Here is an 18,266-nt window from a genome sequence, read left to right as displayed (position 1 = left end):
CCCCCTCCGGCCCCCACTTTTGGCGGCAAGGCGGGAGAAAATAATGAGAATAACAAGGAGGAGTCACTGGCCAGTCAGGACAGCCCCTAAGGTGTCCTGAGCTGAGGTGACTCTAACTTTTAGAAATCCTCCATCTTGCAGATGGAGGATTCCCCCAATAGGATTAGGGATGTGACCCCCTCCCCTTGGGAGGAGGCACAAAGAGGGTGTACTCACCCTCAGGGCTAGTAGCCATTGGCTACTAACCCCCAGACCTAAACACGCCCTTAAATTTAGTATTTAAGGGCTCTCCCTGAACCTAGAAACTAGATTCCTGCAACAACAAGAAGGACTGCCTAGCTGAAAACCCCTGCAGAGGAAGACCAGAAGACAACAACTGCCTTGGCTCCAGAAACTCACCGGCCTGTCTCCTGCCTTCCAAAGAACTCTGCTCCAGCGACGCCTTCCAAAGGGACCAGCGACCTCTGACTCCTCTGAGGACTGCCCTGCTTCGACGACGACAAGAAACTCCCGAGGACAGCGGACCTGCTCCAAAAAGACTGCAACTTTATCCCAAGGAGCAGCTTTAAAGAACCCTGCAATCTCCCCGCAAGAAGCGTGAGACTTGCAACACTGCACCCGGCGACCCCGACTCGGCTGGTGGAGAACCAACACCTCAGGGAGGACCCCCGGACTACTCTACGACTGTGAGTACCAAAACCTGTCCCCCCTGAGCCCCCACAGCGCCGCCTGCAGAGGGAATCCCGAGGCTTCCCCTGACCGCGACTCTCTGAAACCTAAGTCCCGACGCCTGGAAAAGACCCTGCACCCGCAGCCCCCAGGACCTGAAGGACCGGACTTTCACTGCAGAAGTGACCCCCAGGAGTCCCTCTCCCTTGCCCAAGTGGAGGTTTCCCCGAGGAAGCCCCCCCTTGCCTGCCTGCAGCGCTAAAGAGATCCCTTGATCTCTCATTGACTTCCATTGCGAACCCGACGCTTGTTCTAACACTGCACCCGGCCGCCCCCGCGCCGCTGAGGGTGAAATTTCTGTGTGGGCTTGTGTCCCCCCCGGTGCCCTACAAAACCCCCCTGGTCTGCCCTCCGAAGACGCGGGTACTTACCTGCTGGCAGACTGGAACCGGGGCACCCCCTTCTCTCCATTGAAGCCTATGCGTTTTGGGCACCACTTTGAACTCTGCACCTGACCGGCCCTGAGCTGCTGGTGTGGTAACTTTGGGGTTGCTCTGAACCCCCAACGGTGGGCTACTTTGGACCAAGAACTGAACCCTGTAAGTGTCTTACTTACCTGGTAAAACTAACAAAAACTTACCTCCCCCAGGAACTGTGAAAATTGCACTGTCCACTTTTAAAATAGCTATTTGTGAATAACTTGAAAAGTATACATGCAATTGAAATGATTCAAAGTTCCTAATGTACTTACCTGCAATACCTTTCAAACAAGATATTACATGTTAAATTTGAACCTGTGGTTCTTAAAATAAACTAAGAAAATATATTTTTCTATACAAAACCTATTGGCTGGATTTGTCTCTGTGTGTGTACCTCATTTATTGTCTATGTGTATGTACAACAAATGCTTAACACTACTCCTTGGATAAGCCTACTGCTCGACCACACTACCACAAAATAGAGCATTAGTATTATCTATTTTTACCACTATTTTACCTCTAAGGGGAACCCTTGGACTCTGTGCAAGCTATTCCTTACTTTGAAATAGCACATACAGAGCCAACTTCCTACACTATGTCACAGCCCAAAGTGCTCACCGGCAATCTTCTTCAGTGCATGTTTCCATTTCTGCTGATGTTTTGCCTTATCGTTTGTTGCTATTTGGGGAGCAGGCATAAGAAATCATTGAGCAGCATTTCTGTGTATACAGTTAAGTCTTATGTATGTCAGGCAGAAGGATCATTCCCACTTGGTCTGGAAAACAACTGAGTGGTACCCCCTCTCCCTAACACTGACCCAGACACCATTCAGAGAACAGCTCCTCTTAGATAACATTCAAGATGAATGGTTGAAGCAAGGTACGAATAAAGTCAAACAGAGAGAAGAGAGAGAGACCAGCTCAAACATCATTATAGACAGGAATTTAGTAACACCTCTTCAGATTACATGTGGTGACCACAGATTAGTGGGGGGGGGTCATTTAGAGTGGGTATGCCTTCCATGTTGCATGGGTTCGCTCTTTTTAGCTGTGCTCTTCTGTCACCTGAAAGCCATCTAGAAATAGATGTGAAAGCAGCAGCTCTTGGAAGCCATTTCCCAAGTTCCACAGAGAGAATGGTTTAGAGGATATTTTTTTGTCCCCAAGTAAAGGTTGGCACTACAGCCGATTTCTGACATAAGTTAGGGCTATTCTAAAATGTTCAAGGTTGTCATGTAGGTGTGACTCTCCAGGCGCAAATGGATTTTAACTGGCTGGTCTCATTGAAACAGAATATTTAGTTTTGCCTTTTAATTCTTCCTCTACACCATCGATATCCTAGTGTTTTGTAAATCTTTACCAGAATGCTACTCCAAACGTCCTCATTTTGGCTCCAAAGACATTCAAGAAGACCCCAGCAGTAATAGTAGCCACAGTCGTAGCAAAAATGTTTAGTCCTTTATTGGGCTGCTAAAGCTGCCTGGGAATGCTCAGAGGTTCTGCTTTTGACTTTGATTACTGTGCAGTTAGTGTAAATGATAGCGGTCTGTTTAATGAGTTAAATGTAATGTCTGATAATCCCATGTATCACTGTTCATCAGACTATTCTGTGCCTGTTGGAGTGGTGCACGGTTGTGTACTATATACAACATACATATTAATTTTCTGAATGTATTTATAGGTTTTCCTCTGCATGGTACCTTCTCTTCTTACATTTAATGATATTTATCAAGTAAACATTTCGCATACCAGAGTTTACACCACCCACTGTTCTCGTACTTGCATCTTATAGGAGAATTTGTAGTGAAAAACATGGTTCATGGCTGACAAATCTGAGTTAAACTGTTTGCATGTATTTCTGTTAGAATATAAATGGCAACATTTGTGGAAAGAGGGTCACTATTGCAAAAGGTCTGCTTGTTTTAGATGGGGGTAGTTGTGTTTATTTTCATTGCTTTCTGGTTGGGGTTTGGTGTCGGATCTGTGTACATTTCTGGTCCTGCTGCCTAGAGATAATCACAAAGCATTCTAGTTCACCACTTTCTAACATGATTTCACCAGGATATATAAGGCGACAGCTTGCGTTAGCATCACTTCCTTTTTTTCTGCACCTCATCAATGTGGGCACTAAATGCTTTATTTGTGTCTCACCGATGAAATTTATCAGCATTAGACTGTGGCTCTGTCATATCTGTCCTCCAAAACTTTAAGGTTTAAAGCCTTGTGGCAGATGACACAAGATGATGTCCGTTATAAATCCACATGACAACTACATGTTGGGTCCTGGATTGAAGAACAACACTGCAGTCTCCGATTTTTGTGCCTCCATGCATGTATAGGCCATCAGTGAAGGGGAGGCCACATTATTTCTGGCTAAGGTCTGCTGGTAAGCATTTACGCGATTTTATTTCAACCACAGACAAGGCACCTGCAAGGGAATGATCTCCCTAAGGTAAATGCCATAGGAAGGGGCAGTTCATTCCTTTGAGGGAACAATTCCGCTTCAGGATCCAGTTGTTCCCCCAGTATCAAATTCTTCCTTATCCTCAACCCAGTGATGGGACTGGAGTTTCCGGGTATATTGATCAAACTGTAGCATGTTGGGGCTTTTCTAACTAGATATGCTGAAACTGTTCGGGGCAGTTCCATCACCCTCTTAACCGCCCCCAAGGGGGACTCTCCAGTGGGCTTGACCAATCTGGCAGCTCTGAACCTGGTACCTACATTAGTAGAGCACATTGCTAGGACTCAGATTTGCCTAGATGAGCAATATTTTTTGCTTCCATTGCCTAATCAATTTCTGATAACGATTATGACCTCACAGCAAATGATTTGGAGGCTTTTAGACTCCTCCCCAGTCATATTATGCTGACTTATATTTAGACTTTCAAATTATGACCGGTGTGGATCCCTTTCCCTTCCTACAATACTTTACAGTTGTAGTGTGAAAAATAGCTGAAGCCTTAGAATTGACATGCCTTCAGCTGAGAAGTAATATTTTGTCTGCAGTCATGCAGCCCTCCTCATCAGTGGCAGATCTTTTTTTTTTCCATTGCATAAGGCCCAACTGGTTCCTGTAAGGGCTGCCCAGGAGAAACACTGTCCCATTTTTCCACGAGTTGAGGAAATCATGACAGTTCACTGGATCGTTAATAACGGTGCCCTACCCTTCCTGCCAATTCCTTTAGTGAGCCCACCTAAAGGTACTTGCTTTCTGGCACACACCTCAATATTGGAGGTGAATGTCCTTGCCCAGTTGAACCGAGCGCCATGGAGTTGCTGCCTCTAGAAGAAATGGCAATGGAATTCTCTCTATTTCTTGGCTCTATAGAAGAATGGAGCTAGCTATGTGCGCACTTCTGAATCATCACATTCCTAACTTGCTCATTTGACAGAACAAATTTATCATGCTGTCCCTGAAACAACTACTACTGGTCCTAGTCAGACCTTTTCCTTTCATTTACCTTTGCGGGAAGACACTGAAGCTGATCTGCATCCTGAAGTGAGGCAGTTGGTCTTCTCCACATTGAACGTTTTGTTTGTGGGTTTCTTTGCTGTGGCCCAGAAAAGTCGGTGATTTCAGTTATCTGACATCTAGTCCCTCTGAAAGGCTCCCTGGGGAAAGCCTTCCGTTTCGCTTTGTTTTGGGGCTTTTTTATGTGTTTTTGCTGATTACATTTCTATCAGAAGTGCTGCGAGAAAGTGCTGGAGATTCAAGCACTGTTGATTCCTGTTAGAAATTGGGTCTTTGGTTGGCAGTCAGGTTACCCCCCTGCCCAAGCAAGGACCCTCACTCTAGTCCGGGTAAAAGAGGATCACCCTCAGCTAACCCCCACTCACCCCCTTGGTAGCTTGGCACAAGCAGGCTTAACTTCAGAGTGCTAGGTGTGAAGTATTTGTACCGACACACACAGTAACTCAATGAAAACACTACAAAATTACACGACACAGGTTTAGCAATTTAGAAAATATTTATCTAAACAAGACAAAAAAGACAAAAATTCACTATAGGCAAGCCAAGTTATCACTAAAAATGCAAAAAGAGTCTTCATGTAATTTTAAACACACACTAACACTGTTAGCGTGAAAATGTACCTTGGGTGCATCAAAAATAACCCAGCTTGGGCGAGTGTGCATCAAAAAGGGCTTGGGATGCTTCAGATTTCACTCACGAGCGAGACCTTGCGTTGTATCTCCTTCCGTCGGGTCAGCGTGCGTCGGTTCTTCTCTCCACAGGAGAACGATGAGTCGATCCGGTCAGCACTCTTGAGTCTGGGCAGGCCTTGCTTCATTTTTACACGCCCAGTGGTGGTTTGCGTAGGAAATCGAGCCACACGATGATCCGAAAACCACACAGCGCAGGTTGCGATCTCACCAGCCTGCGTCAGCGATGCTGTGCGTCGTTTCTCCAGCCCCGGATGTCGATCTTCGGGTCCCGTTGTAGGCGAGTGTCTATTTTCAGCCATGAAGCTGGTGGTGCGTCGATTTTTCAGCCGCAGATCGGAGTTGCGTCAATCTTTTCCCCACACAGCGTTTGGTGTGTGGATTTCACACTCTTGGGCTGCCAGCTTCTCTTCTCATGGTCCCAGGAACTGGGTGGGCACTACTTGGCAAAGAAGGAGTCTCTCCAGAGACTCCAGGTGCTGGCAGAGAGAAGTCTTTGCTGTCCCTGAGACTTCAAACAACAGGATGCAAGTTCTAAATCAAGCCCTTGGAGAGTTCTTCCCAAGAAGGAAAGCAACCCAAAGTCCAGTCTTTGTCTTGTAGCACAGGCAGAAGCAGCAACTGCAGGATAGCTCCACAAAGCACAGTTACAGGCAGGGCAGCTCTTCCGCTCTTTTCCAGGCAGAGGTTACTCTTGGTTTCCAGAAGTGTTCTAAAGTCTGTGGTTTTGGGTTGCCCTTCTTATACCCATTTTGCCCTTTGAAGTAGGCTTACTTCAAAGGAAAGTCAGAATTGTAAAATCCTGCCTTGCCCATGCCTGGCCCCCCAGACACTCACCAGGGGGTTGGAGAACTGCATTGTGTGAGAGCAAGCACAGCCCTTTCAGGTGTGAGTGACCACACCTTCCCTCCCACTTAGCACAGGTGTCTCATCAGGAAACGCAGACTACACCCCAGCTCCCTTTGTGTCACAGTCTAGTGTGAGGTGGAACCAGCCCAACTGTCAAACTGACCGTAAGGAAATACCTCCTTGGCATGGTTACCCCCTGACTTTTTGCCTTTGCTGATGCTAAGTTTTGATTTGAAAGTGTGCTGAGGCCTGCTAACCAGGCCCCAGCACCAGTGTTCTTTCCCTAACCTGTACTTTTGTTTTCACAATTGGCACAACCTGGCATCAAGGTAAGTCCCTTGTAACTGGTACCCCTGGTACCAAGGGCCCTGATGCCAGGGAAGGTCTCTAAGGGCTGCAGCATATCTTATGCCACCCTGGGGACCCCTCACTCAGCACAGACACACTGCTTGCCAGCTTGTGTGTGCTGGTGAGGACAAAACGAGTAAGTCAACATGGCACTCCCCTCAGGGTGCCATGCCAACCTCACACTGCCTATGCAGTATAGATAAGTCACCCCTCTAGCAGGCCTTACAGCCCTAAGGTAGGGTGCACTATACCATAGGTGAGGGCACCAGTGCATGACCACTGTACCCCTTCAGTGTCTAAGCAAAACCTTAGACATTGTTAGTGCAGGGTAGCCATAAAAGTATATGGTCTGGGAGTCTGTCATACACGAACTCCACAGCACCATAATGGCTACACTGAAAACTGGGGAGTTTGGTATCAAACTTCTCAGCACAATAAATGCACACTGATGCCAGTGTACATTTTATTGTAACATACACCCCGGACGGCACCTTAGAGGTGCCCCCTAAAACCTTAACCAACTACCCGTGTAGGCTGACTGGTTTTAGCAGCCTGCCACACTTGAGGCATGTTGCTGGCCACATGGGGAGAGTGCCTTTGTTACTCTGTGGCTAGTAACAAAGCCTGTACTGGGTGGAGATGCTTATCACCTCCCCCTTGCAGGAGCTGTAACACCTGGCGGTGAGCCTCAAAGGCTCACCCCCTTTGTTACAGCACCACGGGGCATTCCAGCTAGTGGAGTTGCCCGCCCCCTCTGGCCACGGCCCCACTTTTGGCGGCAAGGCCGGAGGAGATAATGAGAAAAACAAGGAGTCGTCACTGGCCAGTCAGAACAGCCCCTAAGGCAACCTGAGCTGAGGTGACTCTGACTTTTAGAAATCCTCCATCTTGCAGATGGAGGATTCCCCCAATAGGGTTAGGATTGTGACCCCCTCCCCTTGGGAGGAGGCACAAAGAGGGTGTAGCCACCCTCAGGGCTAGTAGCCATTGGCTACTGCCCTCCCTGAGCTAAACACACCCCTAAATTCAGTATTTAGGGGCTCCCCTGAACCTAGGAACTCAGATTCCTGCAACCTAAGAAGAAGAGGACTGCTAAGCTGAAAAACCCTGCAGAGAAGACGGAGACACCAACTGCTTTGGCCGCAGCTCTACCGGCCTGTCTCCCCCCTTCTAAAGACACTGCTCCAGCGAAGCTCTCCCCAGGGACCAGCGACCTCTGAATCCTCAGAGGACTGCCCTGCTCTAGAAGGACCAAGAAACTCCAGAGGACAGCGGCTCTGTTCATCCAAGACTGCAACTTTGTTTCAAAGGAGCAACTTTAAAACAACTGCGTTTCCCGCCGGAAACGTGAGACTTGCTACTCTGCACCCGACGCCCCCGGCTCGACTTGTGGAGAAACAGCACTTCAGGGAGGACTCCCCGGCGACTGCGAGACCGTGAGTAGCCAGAGTTGCCCCCCCCGAGCCCCCACAGCGACGCCTGCTGAGGGAATCCCGAGGCTCCCCCTGACGCGACTGCCTGACTCCCAGATCCCGACGCCTGGTAAAGACTCTGCACCCGCGGCCCCCAGGACATGAAAGATCGGAACTCCAGTGCAGGAGTGACCCCCAGGAGGCCCTCTCCCTTGCCCAGGTGGTGGTTACCCCGAGGAGCCCCCCCCCCCCCCCCCCCCCCCCCCCCCCTTGCCTGCCTTCATCGCTGAAGAGACCCCTTGGTCTCCCATTGATTTACATTGAAAACCCGTCGCGTGTTTGCACACTGCACCCGGCCGCCCCCGTGCTGCTGAGGGTGTACCTTCTGTGCTTACTTGTGTCCCCCCTGGTGCCCTACAAAACCCCCCTGGTCTGCCCTCTGAAGACGCGGGTACTTACCTGCTGGCAGACTGGAACCGGGGCACCCCTTCTACATTGAAGCCTATGCGTTTTGGGCACCACTTTGACCTCTGCACCTGACCGGCCCTGAGCTGCTGGTGTGGTAACTTTGGGGTTGCTCTGAACCCCCAACGGTGGGCTATTTTGGACCCAAACTTGAACCCTGTAGGTGGTTTACTTACCTGCAAGAACTAACAAACTCTTACTCCCCCCAGGAACTGTTGAAAATTGCACTGTCTAGTTTTAAAATAGCTATATGTGATTTATGTTAAAAGTATATATGCTATTGTGATTATTCAAAGTTCCTAAAGTACCTACCTGCAATACCTTTCATTTGAAGTATTACATGTAAAATTTGAACCTGTGGTTCTTAAAAATAAACTAAGAAAATATATTTTTCTATACAAAAACCTATTGGCCTGGAATTGTCTCTGAGTGTGTGTTCCTCATTTATTGCCTGTGTGTGTACAACAAATGCTTAACACTACTCCTTTGATAAGCCTACTGCTCGACCACACTACCACAAAATAGAGCATTAGTATTATCTCTTTTTGCCACTATCTTACCTCTAAGGGGAACCCTTGGACTTGGTGCATACTATTCCTTACTTTGAAATAGTGCATACAGAGCCAACTTCCTACACTGACCCAGACAGGGAATCCACAAACAGGCAGTCACACAGAAATGGCATAAGCAAGAAAATGCTCACTTTCTAAAAATGGCATTTTCAAACACACAATCTTAAAATCAACTTTACTAAAAGATGTGTTTTTAATTGTGAGCTTAGAGATCCCAAACTCCACATGTCCATACGCTACCAAAGGGAATCTACACTTTAATCAGATTTAAAGGTAGCCCCCATGTCAACCTATGAGAGGGACAGGCCTTCCAACAGTGAAAAACAAATTTAGCAATATTTCACTGTTAGGACATATAAAACACATTACTATATGTCCTACCTTAACCATACATTACACCCTGCCCTTGGGGATAAATAGGGCCTACCTTAGGGGTGTCTTATATGTAAGAAAAGGGAAGGTTTAGGTCTGGCAAGTAGGTACACTTGCTGTAGGAAGTTGGCTCTGTATGCACTATTTCAAAGTAAGGAATCGTATGCACAGAGTCCAAGGGTTCCCCTTAGAGGTAAGATAGTGGCAAAAAGAGATAATACTAATGCTCTATTTTGTGGTAGTGTGGTCGAGCATTAGGCTTATCAAAGGAATAGTGTTAAGCATTTGTTGTACACACACAGGCAATAAATGAGGAACACTCACTCAGAGACAATTCCATGCCAATAGGTTTTTGTATAGAAAAATATATTTTCTTAGTTTATTTTAAGAACCACTGGTTCAAATGTTACATGTAATACTTTAAATGAAAGGTATTGCAGGTAGGTACTTTAGGAACTTTGAATAATCAAAATAGCATATATACTTTTCACATAAATCACATATAGCTATTTTAAAACTAGACACTTAGTGCAATTTTCACTGTTCCTAGGGGGAGTAAGAGTTTGTTAGTTTTTGCAGGTAAGTAAACCACCTACGGGGTTCAAGTTTGGGTCCAAGGTAGCCCACCGTTGGGGGTTCAGAGCAACCCCAAAGTTACCACACCAGCAGCTCAGGGCCGGTCAGGTGCAGAGGTCAAAGTGTTGCCCAAAACACACAGGCTTCAATGGAGAAGGGGATGCCCCGGTTCCAGTCTGCCAGCAGGTAAGTATCCGCGTCTTCGGAGGGCAGACCAGGGGGGTTTTGTAGGGCACCGGGGGGGACACAAGTTAGCACAGAAGGTACACCCTCAGCAGCACGGGGGCGGCCGGGTGCAGTGTGCAAACACGCGTCGGGTTTGTCGTTGAAATCAATGGGAGACCAAGGGGTCTCTTCAGCGATGCAGGCAAGTGGGGGGCTCCTCGGGGTAGCCACCACCTGGGCAAGGGAGAGGGCCTCCTGGGGGTCACTCCTGCACTGGAGTTCCGATCTTTCAGGTCCTGGGGGCTGCGGGTGCAGAGTCTTTTCCAGGTGTCGGGATCTGGGAGTCGGGCAGTGGCGGTCAGGGGGAGCCTCTTGGATTCCCTCTGCAGGCGTCGCTGTGGGGGCTCAGGGGGGGGCAACTCTGGCTACTCAGTCTCGTAGTTTCCGGGGAGTCCTCCCTGAAGTGTTTCTCCACAAGTCGAGCCGGGGGCGTCGGGTGCAGAGTAGCAAGTCTCACGCTTCCGGCAGGAAACGCAGTCGTTTTAAAGTTGCTCCTTTGGAAACAAAGTTGCAGTCTTGGATGAACAGAACCGCTGTCCTCTGGAGTTTCTTGGTCCTTCTAGAGCAGGGCAGTCCTCTGAGGATTCAGAGGTCGCTGGTCCCTGGGGAAAGCGTCGCTGGAGCAGTGTCTTTAGAAGTGGGGAGACAGGCCGGTAGAGCTGGGGCCAAGGCAGTTGGTGTCTTCGTCTTCTCTGCAGGGTTTTTCAGCTTAGCAGTCCTCTTCTTCTTAGGTTGCAGGAATCTAGTTTCCTAGGTTCTGTGGTGCCCCTAAATACTGAATTTAGGGGTGTGTTTAGGTCTGGGAGAGCAGTATCCAATGCCTACTGTCCTGAGGGTGGGTACACCCTCTTTGTGCCTCCTCCCTGAGGGGAGGGGGGCACATCCCTATTCCTATTGGGGGAATCACCCTTCTACAAGATGGAGGATTTCTAAAAGACAGTCACCTCAGCTCAGGACACCTTAGGGGCTGTCCTGACTGGCCAGTGACTCCTCCTTGTTTTTCTCATTATCTCTCCTGCACTTGCCTCCAAAAGTGGGGGCTGTGTCCAGGGGGCGGGCATCTCCACTAGCTGGAGTGCCCTGGGGCATTGTAACACGAAGCTTGAGCCTTTGAAGCTCACTGCTAGGTGCTACAGTTCCTGCAGGGGGAGGTGTGAAGCACCTCCACCCAGAGCAGGCTTTGTTTCTGTCCTCAGAGAGCACAAAGGCTCTCACCGCATGGGGTCAGAAACTCGTCTCTCAGCAGCAGGCTGGCACAGACCAGTCAGTCCTGCACTGAACAATTGGGTAAAATACAGGGGGCATCTCAAAGATGCCCTCTGTGTGCATTTTGTAATAATTCCAACACTGGCATCAGTGTGGGTTTATTATTCTGAGAAGTTTGATACCAAACTTCCCAGTATTCAGTGTAGCCATTATGGAGCTGTGGAGTTCGTTTTTGACAGACTCCCAGACCATATACTCTTATGGCTACCCTGCACTTACAATGTCTAAGGTTTTGCTTAGACACTGTAGGGGCATAGTGCTCATGCACCTATGCCCTCACCTGTGGTATAGTGCACCCTGCCTTAGGGCTGTAAGGCCTGTTAGAGGGGTGGCTTACCTATGCCATAGGCAGTGTGAGGTTGGCATGGCACCCTGAGGGGAGTGCCATGTCGACTTAGTCATTTTCTCCCCACTAGCACACACAAGCTGGCAAGCAGTGTGTCTGTGCTGAGTGAGGGGTCCCTAGGGTGGCATATGACATGCTGCAGCCCTTAAGGACCTTCCCTGGCATCAGGGCCCTTGGTACCAGGGGTACCAGTTACAAGGGACTTATCTGGGTGCCAGGGTTGTGCCAATTATGGAAACAATGGTACATTTTAGGTGAAAGAACACTGGTGCTGGGGCCTGGTTAGCAGGGTCCCAGCACACTTCTCAGTCAAGTCAGCATCAGTATCAGTCAAAAAGTGGGGGGTAACTACAACAGGGAGCCATTTCTTTACACTTGCCAAGTCGAATTCACAGTTAAAACTGTAGACACACACACTGCAATGGCAGGTCTGAGACATGATTACAGAGTTACTTAGGTGGGTGGCATAACCAGTGCTGCAGGGCTGCTAGTAGCATTTGATTTACAGGCCCTGTGTACCTCTAGTGCACTTTACTAGGGACTTACTAGTAATTCAAAAATGCCAATCGTGTATAAACCAATTATATACACATTTTGTAAAGGTGCACTTGCACTTTAGCACTGGTTAGCAGTGGTAAAGTGCCCAGAGTAACATAAACAGAATCCAGCACACATCAACAACCTGGGAAAAAGAGGCAAACAGTTAAGGGAGACCACACCAAGGATGAAAAGTCTAACAATTCCCATAGCCACTGAGTGAGCTTGAGGGATCTGATCTACTGATCTGATAGTGCTCAGCTCCTGACAGCCTCTTCCTCTTCTTTACAGAGCCGACCTGCTCTTGCAGAATGATAGTCAGGTCCTTCATCCCTATCCCCAAACATTGTGGTTAATCTTATGGGAATTGAGTGTTGCCAGTTAGTGCTTTTGCCTTTCTGATGAAGGCACAGACTTCATCTTGGTGTCCCAGAAGCCCGTTGCCAAATGCTTCTTCGCTGGGTTAAATTAATCCAGTGACGGAAATAGGAGGGCATCAACTCCTGCAAGTTCTGCCTTTCTGTCATTCTGCAGTTTGCCTTATCCCCACTCCAGCAAGGGTGTAGGGGTGACCAGCGTTAAGGATAACAGCCCTGGCTGCATGCATGTATGGTGCCTGATTAACTTTCCCTGTTTAGATCACTTTTAATAGCTCGTTCTCTGTAAGGTTTGCTCTACCTGTTCAGTCTGTCTGTGAGATTCGAGCCCCGTTTTTGACAGTCTTACGGTTTGAGCTTATGTTAGTTACCTAAGTCAGTTTTGTTGGTGGTAGTAACTTTGGTGCATAGGGTTGGAGAACTTCGGGCCCTATCTGTTAATCCGCCCTTTACTGTTTTCAACCAAAAAAGGTATTTCTTTACACTTACCCATCCTTCTTAGCCAAAATGTTTCTTTTTTCACATTGATCAGTGCATTACTCTTTCCTCTTTTTCCTCTCTTCCACATTCAACCAAGGAACAAGAACAACTTCATAGACTTGACCGCAGACAGGCAGTGTGTTTCTATGTAGACCCCTCTCATCGGGAGTGTGTCAACTTCTGGGCTTTGCCAGAGCTAAGCAAAACGAGAAGTAACCAAATGCACAATTTCACACTGTGGCATCCTCTTTCTCAAGATCCACTATTCCTCGACCAAGAAAGCCTCTCTGTGGAGGGCATTTTACCCACTCATTAGATCCATAGTTGCCTCCAGTGCTCTCTCTTTATAGTCATCCTATTTGCTGTCAGCTCCCAGGCAGACTACAAGTACAACTACCTTACATCTTAGGTGCGCAATGATTGGTACTCTACCTGAGCGCTGTTCATCACTTCCTTGGGTAATCTGGCAGTGCTGATTCCAACCTTGCGGGAACATTGCTTTCTAACTAATCCAAAAGGTAAGGAGTCCGCAGGAAAATGTAACATTCAATAGAAGTATTTACTTTACTTCTGTAATATTTCTGTTGGATGCATAATCTGCCCACAGATTGCTAACCACTCCCACACTCTCCTTCCCTGAGGAGTTCATGCTGTGGCTAAGATTCCAAGGTGCTATGTTTGTTGCTGCTGTGCTGTTACCCTCTGTTCATCCACCCCTCTCTTCCCCCTGCCCCCCACCTCGTTTGGAGAATGGGAAAAGGTCAGGAACTGATGCAATGCAGCATACGGGTTACCACGCATGCATAGACATGACTTCCAATTGTTGTGAACTCTGGAAAAACATGCTTTGAAAAATCATAGCTTGGGTTCTTTCCAGTGGTACCAGTTTCGGTCAGATGATGCAGTATCATCAGTTTGACTCTTTGTAGCTTCCAAATAAATGGCCAGGCAGCATTTGCTTTTCAATCTCCTATCATTGAGCCCTCCTGTTCTCTAGTTATCTCAAGATTGTGCTAGAAGATCACAGTATTTTGATTTCTTCGGTCTCTGCCCTGCAGCTGTTTTCTGTGTAGACATCCGGAGGTGGACAGGGTCGGCTTTTGGCACGCTGACCTAGGCGTTCTGTTGCTACACATCTGGTTACCGTTTGAAAAATAATTAGGTTTATCTTTCTGTTCTGAAGAAATCATCACTTTCATCGTGCAGACGTAGAGCCCAGTTTAAAGGCAGGGCAAGTCTAGCTCTTGGCATGATCACTTCCTGTCTCTGCGTCCAGGACACCTTTTCGTAATTTACAGTTTCTGTTGGCAGGTTTTTTAATATTAAGCATCGAGTTGCATTGTGTGTGTGTGTGGTTTTTTTTTTCTTTCGCTCGGGGGCGGAGAAGGTTTCTTATCCAGACGTTTCTCAAACCCAATTTATCAATTGTATGTCTACAAATGACCTATTAAAATTGTTTGTTCATAAATTCGTAATTTTGAAATACATTAAGCGTGAACTCAGTGAAAAATCTGAAAGAGTGACATCTCTGTTGAAAATTACTGAAAAGGGTTTTCAACCAATACAAGCAATGTCCACCTTTTAACTCAAAACAACGTTTAGATGAAGTAATTGAATGTGGTAACAACCTTTAAACCAAAAGGTAATGGAATGCAGGAAAGAAAGTTTCAGTTACTTTGGATGTCATTGTTCTACTGCATCAAGTCACTGATGACTGTCAGTGACTTTGTGAGATTTATAGATAAATATATTTCTCCCTTGTGCCAATGCAGTAGTTGCTCTGTCCCAGGTGGTGAACCTAATAAGCAAAGGTTTTGAAAAAGCACCTTATTTGATATATCAAAACAAGAAACCTAAAGTGGTGTTGTAAAATATGAATATTGAATTATAAATATTTTAAGTTTAATCTTAACCACTTTTTCACTTTTTTCATCTCTTAGCGGGTGGTTCCGGTATTCACAGACCACTTACCAAAAAGGCAGGATTTGGCATGGAATATAAATCCAAGGTACAGTATTCTATGCATTTAACATGTGACATTTAGCAAAAAACACTGACACCTACAAGATATGATGTTTTGTAGAATTCATTGTTTGGGGACCAAGGCAATCGGCTCTCCACTTTGGTGAGCATGTGTAAGGAAATGCCTCCTTGGCATGGTTACCCCCTGACTTTTTGCCTTTGCTGATGCTAAGTTTTGATTTGAAAGTGTGCTGAGGCCTGCTAACCAGGCCCCAGCACCAGTGTTCTTTTCCTAACCTGTACTTTTGTTTTCACAATTGGCACACCCTGGCATCCAGGTAAGTCCCTTGTAACTGGTACCCCTGGTACCAAGGGCCCTGATGCCAGGGAAGATCTCTAAGGGCTGCAGCATATCTTATGCCACCCTGGGGACCCCTCACTCAGCAAAGACACACTGCTTGCCAGCTTGTGTGTGCTGGTGAGGACAAAATGAGTAAGTCGACATGGCACTCCCCTCAGGGTGCCATGCCAACCTCACACTGCCTATGCAGTATAGATAAGTCACCCCTCTAGCAGGCCTTACAGCCCTAAGGCAGGGTGCACTATACCATAGGTGAGGGCACCAGTGCATGAGCACTGTGCCCCTACAGTGTCTAAGCAAAACCTTAGACATTGTAAGTGCAGGGTAGCCATAAGAGTATATGGTCTGGGAGTCTGTCAGACACAAACTCCACAGCACCATAATGGCTACACTGAAAACTGGGAAGTTTGGTATCAAACTTCTCAGCACAATAAATGCACACTGATGCCAGTGTACATTTTATTGTAACATACACCCCAGAGGGCACCTTAGAGGTGCCCCCTGAAACCTTAACCAACTACCCGTGTAGGCTGACTGGTTTTAGCAGCCTGCCACACTCGAGACCTGTTGCTGGCCACATGGGGAGAGTGCCTTTGTCCCTCTGTGGCTAGTAACAAAGCCTGTACTGGGTGGAGATGCTTATCACCTCCCCCTTGCAGGAACTGTAACACCTGGCGGTGAGCCTCAAAGGCTCACCCCCTTTGTGACAGTACCACAGGACACTCCAGCTAGTGGAGTTGCTAGCCCCCTCCGGCCACGGCCCCACTTTTGGCGGCAAGGCCGGAGGAGATAATGAGAAAAACAAGGAGTCACTGGCCAGTCAGGACAGCCCCTAAGGCAACCTGAGCTGAGGTGACTCTGACTTTTTGAAATCCTCCATCTTGCAGATGGAGGATTCCCCCAATAATAGGAATGTGACCCCCTCCCCTTGGAAGGAGGCACAAAGAGGGTATAGCCACCCTCAGGGCTAGTAGCCATTGGCTACTGCCCTCCCAGACCTAAACACACCCCTAAATTCTGTATTTAGGGGTTCCCCTGAACCTAGGAACTCAGATTCCTGCAACCTAAGAAGAAGAGGACTGCTAAGCTGAAAAACCCTGCAGAGAATACGGAGACACCAACTGCTTTGGCCCCAGCTCTACCGGCCTGTCTCCCCACTTCTAAAGACACTGCTCCAGCGACGCTCTCCCCAGGGACCAGCGACCTCTGAATCCTCAGAGGACTGCCCTGCTCTAGAAGGACCAAGAAACTCCCGAGGACAGCTGCTCTGTTCACCCAAGACTGCAACTTTGTTTCAAAGGAGCAACTTTAAAACAACTGCGTTTCCCGCCGGAAGCGTGAGACTTGCTACTCTGCACCCGACGCCCCCGGCTCGACTTGTGGAGAAACAACACTTCAGGGAGGACTCCCCGGCGACTACGAGACCGTGAGTAGCCAGAGTTGCCCCCCCCCTGAACCCCCACAGCGACGCCTGCAGAGGGAATCACGAGGCTCCCCCTGACCATGACTGCCTGACTCCCAGATCCCAACGCCTGGTAAAGACTCTGCACCCGCAGCCCCCAGGACCTGAAAGATCGGAACTCCAGTGCAGGAGTGACCCCCAGGAGGCCCTCTCCCTTGCCCAGGTGGTGGCTACCCCGAGGAGCCCCCCCCCCCCCTTGCTTGCCTGCATCGCTGAAGAGACCCCTTGGTCTCCCATTGATTTCCATTGGAAACCCGACGTGTGTGTGCACACTGCACCCGGCCGCCCCCGTGCTGCTGAGTGTGTACTTTCTGTGCTAACTTGTGTCCCCCCTGGTGCCCTACAAAACCCCCCTGGTCTGCCCCCCGAAGACGCGGGTACTTACCTGCTGGCAGACTGGAACCGGGGCACCCCCTTCTCCATTGAAGCCTATGCGTTTTGGGCACCACTTTGACCTCTGCACCTGATCGGCCCTGAGCTGCTGGTGTGGTAACTTTGGGGTTGCTCTGAACCCCCAATGGTGGGCTACTTTGGACCCAAACTTGAACCCCGTAGGTGGTTTACTTACCTGCAGGAACTAACAAACTCTTACTCCCCCCAGGAACTGTTGAAAATTGCATTAAGTGTCTAGTTTTAAAATAGCTATGTGTGATTTATGTGAAAGGTATATGCTATTGTGATTATTCAAAGTTCCTAAAGCACCTACCTGCAATACCTTTCATTTGAAGTATTACATGTAAATCTTGAACCTGTGGTTCTTAAAATAAACTAAGAAAAGATATTTTTCTATACAAAAACCATTGGCCTGGAATTGTCTCTGAGTGTGTGTTCCTCATTTATTGCCTGTGTATGTACAACAAATGCTTAACACTACTCCTTTGATAAGCCTACTGCTCGACCACACTACCACAAAATAGAGCATTAGAATTATCTCTTTTTGTCACTATCTTACCTCTAAGGGGAACCCTTGGACTCTGTGCATGCTATTTCTTACTTTGAAATAGTACATACAGAGCCAACATCCTACAGCATGTGTCTGTTTTTCTGTGTTTCTTGGATAGAAAAAATACAGATGAGGATTTGCCCCTACTTGTGTATCAGCGTTCTTTAAAGAATTACATGTGAACAAAAGTTTGCAAAGAAATGTGAATGTTCCCCCTAATGGCAACATACACAATGTATTGCTTTTGCGATACATTTGATACTTTACGTAATTATAAATTTTTTCAAAATCATAAAACCTCAGTGTACATCAACTTTGTTAAAATTGTCAGAAATGAAATGTTTTGAGGTCATGTTTCAAACACCAGATACATTTTCTTTGAGAAAGACTTAGTGGCAGCAT

At 47.7% G+C, this 18,266-nt stretch overlaps 1 protein-coding gene across 1 annotated transcript in view; it reads left to right on the top strand.

Annotated features, from left to right (window-relative positions):
• RRP12 (ribosomal RNA processing 12 homolog) overlaps positions 1 to 18,266 on the top strand; it is a 682,638-nt gene that overhangs the window by 638,024 nt on the left and 26,348 nt on the right. The window contains exon 32 of the mRNA XM_069239610.1: positions 15,077 to 15,144. Within this exon, the coding sequence (XP_069095711.1) occupies positions 15,077 to 15,144 (68 nt within the window). The remainder of the gene's footprint in view (positions 1 to 15,076; positions 15,145 to 18,266) is intronic.

The sequence above is a fragment of the Pleurodeles waltl genome, chromosome 6 (genome assembly GCF_031143425.1).
Source record: "Pleurodeles waltl isolate 20211129_DDA chromosome 6, aPleWal1.hap1.20221129, whole genome shotgun sequence".
Lineage (NCBI taxonomy): Eukaryota > Metazoa > Chordata > Amphibia > Caudata > Salamandridae > Pleurodeles > Pleurodeles waltl.
Note: the sequence above shows the minus strand (reverse complement) of the source record. Positions and strands in the feature narration are given on the sequence as shown.